The 10000-nt window shown below is 39.2% G+C and overlaps 1 protein-coding gene across 2 annotated transcripts in view; it reads left to right on the forward strand.

Annotated features, from left to right (window-relative positions):
* Positions 1-199: 199 nt before the first annotated feature.
* Positions 200-10000, forward strand: part of LOC307270198 (uncharacterized protein) — an 18639-nt gene continuing 8838 nt past the window's right edge. Inside the window, exons 1-5 of one of the 2 annotated variants that reach the window (XR_013845533.1) lie at positions 200-295; positions 1530-1660; positions 2647-2784; positions 2986-3091; positions 3605-3726. Coding sequence is in view for 1 of the 2 variants with exons in the window: in XM_080053366.1 (XP_079909492.1) it covers positions 232-295; positions 1530-1660; positions 2647-2784; positions 2986-3091; positions 3605-3675 (510 nt within the window). In the remaining variant the exon portion in view is untranslated. Of the gene's footprint in view, positions 296-1529; positions 1661-2646; positions 2785-2985; positions 3092-3604; positions 3877-10000 lie in introns of those variants that run through there. The other variant, XM_080053366.1, reaches the window with a different exon arrangement.

Below are 10000 nucleotides of genomic sequence, written 5' to 3' on the forward strand. Positions count from 1 at the left end.
AAAAAACATGACTATGGGATAATAATACCTATAATAATAATATACAGCCAGGGAGGGCCTTATGAATAATAATGTAATATAATATAATAAAAATAGGCTTTAAACCGTCTGGATTACGGAATCAATATTACTCTATTTTGGCCCTTCTCAGTTGCCGTCGGGTCTTTCTCGCTCGTTCACAAACGTCACAACACATCCACGTTGGAGCCGCATACACATCGCAGCTGATCCATGGTTGTTCGCTGTCAGTGTCACGTTATTATGATGAACCGGGTCCCACTAATAATAACAACAGGTATGTGTATAAATGGACATATCGTGAGATGTATGTATCTAGTTCACAGCTATTATTTACCTTATTCTCAAAACTTGCTCTGATAAAAGTTAAAATTTACTCTAACCGGCTAACTTTGCACAGTCCCATACCGCGATCAAAAAAAGTGCAAATTTAACGTTTCCCTGCTTATAACTACAAACAAATAACACGTAAAAGCGAAGATGGATGGTGTTTATTGATAGTTGGCGTTTACTGGTCAAATCGGCGTCAAAGTAATGTCGATAGCACTTAGCATTCGGCTGTACAGTAGGCCTTATGCTAATACATAGCCCTCGGAGCTCATATTTATATCACGCCACATCCAATCAAATCAGTAACTACATAGCGATTATAGTTTTGACGTAAGCCGAATTGAAGTCCGGATTCTGTGGATTCAGAAAATATGTTTTAAAGTCTTCCTTTTAGCTTCTGATTTTTTTTTTTGCTAAGAGCTAGAAAAAAATAATACATTGACAAGTTTTTGAATGGAATTTAGTATTTTGAAAACTTTTTTATAGCATGAAATACACACTATAACATGCAGTTATTGTCTATAAAGCTTAGCCACGCTTTGATTACTATTCTTTGTGTATGTTTATGGTTTGATAGGATGTATTTCTAGGGTTAGCTTGTCAGATAGATCGGCTACAATTTGCTGTGTCATTCGCAATATGTCTGGACATGTTTGTTTTTTTATTATAAACGCATTATGAACTATTTACGGTAAATCGATCGCTACCTAAATCACTTGTATCTGTATTTGGGATGCCCTGGGATAAAGCCAACACGTAAACAATATACATAGTATGTTAATAGGGGATTTAAATGGGCCGTAAACAATAGCTTAGCCTAAATAAAGGGCGCAGTGTGTAAAGAGAAAGTGTGAGTGTGTGTGTGGGTTTCCCCCAAGCTTTCCCCGAAGGAAGCAGGTGGTTGGTGGTTTCCAGTGATGAGTGAGAGTTCATATGAAGTCAGGGAATTTCCCGCTGATAGTAACCCGAGAGAGAGAGAGAGAGGGAGAGATAGATAGATAGATAGATAGATAGATAGATAGATAGATAGATAGATAGATAGATAGATAGATAGGTGTAGAGAGAGAGAGAGAGAGAGAGAGAGAGAGAGAGAGGGACGGACGGACGGACGATGCGCACACACAAACACAAACAAATAAATAAATGAATCATGAATGAATGTATTCCTCCTTTGTACACAGTGCTGGCAGCAGCGTTAACCTGTGTGTGTGGAAAGCCAGTGGTGACGCAGACCAGCTCTAGTTATTCCTGCTGTGAGCGGAAGATTGAGTTCCCGGGGAAATACAACACCACATGGAGCGCCAACCAAAAGGTAATAATACCCAGCATGCATTGCAATACAGAACAGTCTGAAATCTCTGTTTATGGCTATTATGGCACATTAAAAAAAAAATTTTTTATAAAGGTAAATCCCATTGAGACCGGAGACTCTTTTGCAAGGGAGACCTGTTTTCCTTTCCCACGTTACCATTCTCACACACACATTCATACACCGATAGCAGCAGGCGAACTATCGACATTCACACAAGGCAAGGTGGGTGAAGTGTCTTCTTGCCCAAGGACACAACAACTATGACACAGGTGGCAGAGCGGGGATCGAACCTCCAACCCTTTGATCATCGGCCGACCCGCTCTACCACCTGAGCCACAGTCACCCTAAACATAGTTGGTTTAGTTAAAATAGTAAGTGCACACAAATTTACAACTGTGTGTACTGCCTATTGTAGGTTAAAAAACATATTGTATTTATAATTGCAGCACAAATGGAATGGGAGGGATGTAATATTCCATGAAAAACCCTGGAATGTTTGAGAAAAGAATCTGGCATTATTAACACAACTAGTTTTCTTCTTCCCTGCCTTTACTGTACCTGCATGTGCATCCTCATACGTAAATACTGTAAATGCACAAGGCAGAGTAACTGCACCACTACACAGATACTTCAACATCAGCTGTGATTTGAATCAGTGCAACCAACACAACGAAAACATCTTAATCACTTTCCTTTAAACCTGCAGTGTGTAGAATTTTGGGTTTTATTTCCTAGCAGATTTTGTAGAAAGTAATTATAATATCCATAAGTACGTTTAATTTAGTGCATAATAGCTGAAAAAAAATGTTTTGAATTATTTTTTCCCCTTAGAAAGGGTCTCATATATGTCCATATTTCTCCAAACCTTGGACCAAGGCATTGGCGCCGCCATGTTGGAAGTGTCATAGTTGGAATGTCATCAGGTCCCAAAATTCTACGCACTGCAGGTTTAACGGATTTTTTGTTTGTTTGTTTGTTTCTCTCAGACGATCGGCTACTCTTTCTACAGAGCTGAGACAAACGACTATGACAGAGCCTGTGTGAGTCCATGTGAGAGGATTGAAGACGGACACATGACGCTGGACACATGTGTTCCTGTGAGAGCCAACACAGTTAGCCCCAATGTAGGTCACCTAAACACTCACTCACTCACTCACTCACTCACTCACTCACTCACTCACTCACTCACTCACTCACTCACTCACTCACTCACTCACTCACTCACACGCGCACACACACACACACACACACACACACACAATGTGTTATAGCTACAAACAAATATCACAAAAAAGCACATTTAAACTTCGCTCTTCTCTCAACAGGGACAGAATAGAGTCGATGAGACGATCACCAGATACCAAGCCGAGCCCTGTCCCGCGCCAGGGAACCAAGGGGGGTCCCGCAACGGCTCACACAAGTCACGGGTCGGTACGTATGTTGGTTTTGAAGTCACGGTTCTCATTTACGTCATCTTTGCACTATATACGGCAAAATGACTCTGAAGTGGCTCCGTGTATCATTGAAGAAAAAAAAATGTTTTGATTTGATTTTTGATTTTTAACAGAAAACTTGAAAAAAAAATTGCTAAAGATTGTGTCCTCCCTTTGCACTGAACAAAGCGGCAATGTTGCTTACAACAACCGTACATTACACCTTAGGACGGTATGAAGGAAAAATAATAGTGTTTTTGAAACCTTAACTTTTCAGTCAGGATAAGTGTCCATTCGTTTGCCGCAGAATACACAGAGGCGGTAGATTAACTGTCTGTCTGTCCTCCTGTCTGTAGATTAACTGTCTGTCTGTTCTCCTGTCTGTAGATCAACTGTCTGTCTGTTCTCCTGTCTGTAGATTAACTGTCTGTCTGTTCTCCTGTCTGTAGATTAACTGTCTGTCTGTTCTCCTGTCTGTAGATTAACTGTCTGTCTGTTCTCCTGTCTGTAGGGTCTGTGGGAGTGATGCTGCTGTCTGTGCTGCTCGGTGCAGTGACTGTGAAACTACAGACGACCTGCTAAACAAACAAACCTCAAACCTCAAACCTCCAGCCCTGAGCATTGAGCTGGTGTGTTATCTCATGCGCTTCTGCTTCCTGTCCTTCTGCACTTTACTCTGAAAAACCTTTTTGTTTGTGAGGCGTCTTTAGTAGAAAAAAGCAATATATATATTCATAGGAAAAGCAAGTAGTTTTTAAAGGTGCTATGAGGAACTTTTAAATATTTCTGAAACAGTCTCATTTTTCCTCTGATGATCACAAATGTACATGTAACAGCAAACGAGACCATCAGTGCAAAGAAAGAATTATATTTTTATATAGTTTTTTCTTAATGCCTTTGTCATGGGTATACGCTCACCCAGGAACAACAGCTGGTGGACTACCGCTTTAGTCCAAAGGGGGGCACAAGAATTAACACACACTGAAAGTTCCTCGGAGCACATTTAAATAAGCCTTCAAAGAAAGTGTTTTACTGCCTCACCATGCAGTGCCTTACAGACAGTATTATTTATTATTTATTAACTTTTTTTTAAAATTGTTATTTCAAATATTTTCTATGCACATTAGCTTTAGTCTCTTATTGTGAAGCCTTTGCTGAAACTGACAGAACTGATTGTGTTGTCAAATGACGATACATTAAGAAGGAAGGTACTATGGGTCACGCACCACCAAGGACCACCAAGGACTCACCTCTCACCTTCAAATCCCACCTCAAAACACACTTATTTAGGCAGGCATACTCACCCATGGACTGAAAATCTGCTGCAAGCTCTGTGCTTTTTAAACTTGTTTTAATTGTGTTTTTGCCTTTTTTATGCATGTTAGGCGACCTTGAGTGCCTTGAAAGGCGCCATACAAAATAAATGTATTATTATTATTATTACCATGTAAAAGGCACACAAACATAGCCAGTAAAATGATTGTTGATGATACATTATGAATGGTACTATCTATGGGTCGAGGTACCATGCAAATTTAATAATCAGTTATTTTTCATCTAATTTCACAACACTTGAATACACTTTAGCACATAAACATAGCCAGCAGGGCCGTAGGAATGAGTTTAACTGACCTGAGATCCGCTAATGTTTTAAACAGAAAAATTGCCTAAATTAACTACACTGCCAAACATTCACAAATATATCTTATTCTACTAAACAGATACATTAGCATTAGCCAGTGAACTCAAGGCAAGGCAAGTTTATTTCTATAGCACAATTCAGACACAAGGCCATTCAAAGTGCTTTACAGGGACATGATTAGAATACATAAAACACATTATAAAACATTTAAAAGCTTAGTGAAATCGTGGCTATAAAAGGTATTCTCTAAGCTAGACTTGTTTATCTATACACAGTAGACTTTCCTGCCAACGGTGCCAAGCTAACGTCTTCCACTCATCATAGGTGATGCTAATGTGCCGCGAAATGCTAACACTGTGAGCTAGCACACATGACTGTAAAAACAAACACAAAAAAATGCTGTTTTACAAAAGAGAGAGGGAGAGAGAGAGAGAGGGGGGAGAGGGAGGGAGAGAGAGAGGGAGAGAGAGAGGGGGGAAGAGAGGGAGAAGGGGGAGAGAGAGGGAGAGAGAGAGGGGGGAGAGGGAGGGGGAGAGAGAGAGCGGGAGAGAGAGAGGGGGGAGAGGGAGGGGGAGAGAGAGAGCGGGAGAGAGAGAGGGGGGAGAGGGAGGGAGAGAGAGGGGGGAAGAGAGGGAGAGGGGGGAGAGGGAGAGAGAGGGAGAGAGAGAGGGGGAGAGAGAGAGGGGGGAGAGAGAGAGGGAGAGAGAGAGAGGGAAGAGAGGGAGAGAGAGAGAGGGAGAGAGAGAGGAGGGAGAGGGAGAGAGAGAGAGGGGGAAAAATGTTTGTCAGCAAAATTAGTGGCCAGTCCAGTCCAACCTTATTTTAAATTTTTTGTTACGGAAGCCAGTATACATTTTTTTATATATATATATATTTTTTTTGCAAATTCTTCTCTTATTTCTGGTCACATGGTTTGGTGATTTTTTTTAGAGTCGTAGGACAGAAGGTAGAAAAGGGATTTTTTTTTTAATGGGACCACCAGTTACCTGACACTGACATGCACATGTTTAGACGACTGACTTCCATTTGTAATGTGCTGTTTACAGTGTGTTGCTTAAAGGGACACTGTGTAACATTTTAAGTAATTTATTAGCTAAAATCAATATCCTCATTCATCAATATGTCCTCATTGGTGTAAAATCACCTCTGCCAATAATCAGAATTATCCTCCTGAGCGGAGAATTACAAATATTAATGTTACATTTTGTCCATTGAGCGGGCAAGTCGTATGGAGGAATCCATGTTTTTGGAATGTCATCAGGTGCATTGTTTAAAATGTAGAATTGTTCCTGTCCTTGAAGGCCACTGTAGCTTCTGTTATTATTCAAAAGGGTTGGGGTTACCCAGGGAGCGTTGCATTCTAGAACTTTCTTGATGATGTCACATTACACACTGTCCCTTTAAGCCTTAATAAACTCACACATAACATCACCAGCAACAACAACAAAAAACATTTGTAATAATTATGATTTCAGACGATATCATTGCCGATTTTGATTTTCGATAGCACTGTAAAAAATGTCACAATCTACATATCATTTTGGTCATTTTGGTCGCAATTCTTTTAAAAAAAACTACTGAAAAGGATCGTTTGTCGAATCGGTTTTTAAATAACTTGAAGGAAGGTCCAGTGTATGGAAGCAGGAAAGAGCAACACACATTTTGTATGTATGTCTTTTTTTTCTCTCCTGTCTGTGGCCCTAAAACTCTTCTGTGTAGTGTAGTAAAAAGACTAAAACTCTTCTGTACTTTAGTATGTAGTGTAGTAAAAAGACTAAAACTCTTCTGTACTTTAGTATGTAGTGTAGGAAAAAGAAAGAGTATGTGATTTGGAACGCAGGGATAATCAGGGAACAAGTATTGTATGTCTTAATATACTGTATGTCTTTAAGCTAAAACTTTATAAGCACTTTCACAATTCTTAATTTTTTTCTACTAACTTCTACAATTTCCATTTTAAAGATAGATTATCTTTAAAGGAGCTATGAGGAACTTTTAAATATTTCTGAAACAGTCTCATTTTTCCTCTGATGCTCATGAATGACATGTAACAGCAAACGAGACCATCAGTGTAAAAGAATGCTATTTTTATATAGTTTTATCTTAATGCCTTTGTCATGGGTATACGCTCACCCAGGAACAACAGCTGGCATACTAAAAACACTACCGCTTTTAGTCCAAAGGGGGCGCTAGAATGAACACAAACCGAATGTTCCTCAGAGCACTTTTTAAATCTTTGTCTTGCGTTGTCTTTATCCGCACTTTCTGTAAACGTTATTTTTGGCTATTCCTTTTAGAGCTAGCTACATTTTTAATCAAATTTTTTACACTAATAACTCAAACTTTGGCGACAGAGATGGACAGTGTTATCCAGTCATCAAACTATTTCCCGTTCCTGTGCCAACGTTTGGATTTTGTTTGCACGTCTATTGGAAACAAGTGTTGCTTTTATAGTTAGATATCTAACGTTTACTCATAGCACACTAATATAGGGAATTAAATCATGTCTGAATCCCCTTTAGTAAACCAAATTAAAGCCCTACTTCACCGGTGGGAATATGAAGGTGTATTGAACTCTGAGATCATATGTAGTATAAATCTGCAAACATTTTAGAAATTGGTTCATCCTAGCCTGAGAAAAGGCAGAAAGAGTGTTTTATGGTCTCACTGTCTAACCCTTACATTTTACCAAGCGTGACATCACACATGGGAAAATGTAGGGTTAGGATTAACAGGACAGCTGGGCCAAGGGAAGACTGAGGGGAGAAAAACCTCATTCATTATATTATAATAGTGATTTTATAATGATAGAACGCTGGTTCCGTATGGGTGAAGTATTCCTTTAATGACATACTGTAAAAAAAAAAAGTAAATGTATTAGAAGGAGTTTTATGTCTTTTATTTTTTTTTTTCATTTTTATGCTTTATTGATAGTGTAGAGACAGAGTTGAAATGGGGCAGAGAGGGGAGTGACATGCAGAGAACGACCGCGGGCTGGAATCGAGGCACATGGGGGGGGGGACGCCCTACCAACTGAGCTAAGGGCGCCCCCAAGAAGTTATATGTCATAATGAAGACTGTGTCATAGTATTGAGCCATAGTGTGAATTATGCATTTTGAAAATCTGTCAGTTGAATTTAGTTTTAAACTTATTACAACCTAACTTATTCCTTAGTATTAACTCATAGACATTTCTTTTAATTTGACATAATGAATAAGCTATTATAATGCTCTTTCCTGCTTCACGAATGTCCTGGACCATTTTTAAAACTGATAAAACGACCAAAATGATTCAAATGTGACATTATGCGACCTGTTAACAATCATACTAACCCAAAAGCATTAGAATGTGTATTGACTGACAATCTCAGGGGACATTTTATTTTATTTTTATTTTATATTTTAAATGAGCCAAGTAGGAACACAGACCCGTAGCGTTACATGCAAAACATGAAAAAAAAAAATAATAATAATAATTTGCCAGAAATGTGAGTTCTCCAAGTCCAACATTTGAGCTGCTACTTCCACAAATAATGAATGTTTTCATCTCATAATGGGAAATGATCATGGACTAAAATTGTAATAATAATTGTTTTGTTTTTTTACTGTTTTTTTTCATACTTTGTACCAAATACTGTGATGTGTAATTTTATACAATAAGGACCAAAGCTATTGTGCCGTTCTCATCTGTATTGTATCGCTGCATTTCGTCCGCTAAAGAAAATAAAGCAATAAATGACTTTGTGTGGAAACTGACTCGTGATTTATTCTGTGATTTTTTAGTTTAGTGATATAAAAGTGATGTTTGTATTTGAAGGGAGAGCAATGCACGTCATCTAAATGATAATAATAATGGATTGGATTTATATGAATTCAGGGTTCGACATAACGTATAGCCCGATGGCCCGGGGCCAGTAAAATCATATGCAGGGCAAGTTGATTGGCCAGTCACTGTCCCGCCCGGGCCAGTGACTGGCCAATCACAGTTCAGTATCTTTTTGTAGACTACATCATGGTTCATTGAAATGCGCGTTCTGAGTCGTAATGAAAGCAGTGTTTATTTAAGACTCAATATAATAAACCTAATATAAAATATATTTTTTAATGAAAGGCCAGTGGACAACCGATGCGTGGGCGTTTTGACAGGCACCGTTGGCAGAGCTGCCTACCGTTCGCCTGCGAGACGACAAATCAATCGACTTACTCTGCCCCCTTTCTTTCTTCCCACAGCAGAGGTTGAGGCGCAGAAAATGATAACTGCGCTTTTCCTTTATCTGCCGCCGTAATGTTACAATATTTGCATCCAAGCCCCAATGGTAATACAAATGAGAGGCGTTATTTAAACGCTGTGAATGCGTCTCCGGTGATTGTGTCGGTTGTAGACAGAAACGAACGGAGGGACTCCGCTCACTGTACAGTTCCTATAGTCGCGCAGTTTGGCACTGTGTTTTCAGGCTCGAGACATTCAATCAGATCGCGGAAGTCTTTCCCATTGAAATCGCTAACGGGGAGAATATCCCCGGTTATTATTTTAGCCACAAACCACAGTTCATCTGCGCGGCGGCTCACTCGCTGGCGAGATCACACGGTGAAACGCTGCTGTGACGAAGGCATTGTGTGTTTCTAAGGTGATTTAACGTCATAGTCTTAGACGAGCGTTTAACTTATGCTGCATATTTTGCACTGCATTGTTTTTTATCAATAGTTTGAAAAAATGGTCCCACACCGGACTCTTATATGTGAAGCTGACACTTCATGGAGAAGTGACACTCCTGCAGCGCGCTCACGACCAGACGTGAACTCACATACACGGTGAAATCTCCCATTAAAAAAACGGCATAACCCACTGATTTGACTGAAGTCAACTTGAGCGAAAGTGGAAAACCGGTCATTCGGTCGACACATTCACATCCCTAATGCATACAGAGAAAGTAATAAAAACAGCCTACCACACCACAAAGAATGATCAGACCTTCATCTCTTATTTATTTTTTATGTTTGAACATGACTTCTGCAGGTGAACTATTCATTAAACTGCCCAAATTCAAGAATAAAAACAACCTTCAAACTACTGGACTTTAAAATACTGGCCGACTCTTTCAACATACTTTCAGTTGTAGGCTTCTAATTCAATATGTTTGCCTGGTTTTATATTATGTGTATGAGCAATATCAACATTTCATATAATTAACTAAAAGAAAAATAACCAAATCTAAAGGGAATATCTATACTGTTACAGTATAGATATTCCCTTTAGATCTGGTT

The sequence above is a fragment of the Ammodytes marinus genome (assembly GCF_949987685.1).
Source record: "Ammodytes marinus genome assembly, chromosome: 25".
NCBI lineage: Eukaryota > Metazoa > Chordata > Actinopteri > Uranoscopiformes > Ammodytidae > Ammodytes > Ammodytes marinus.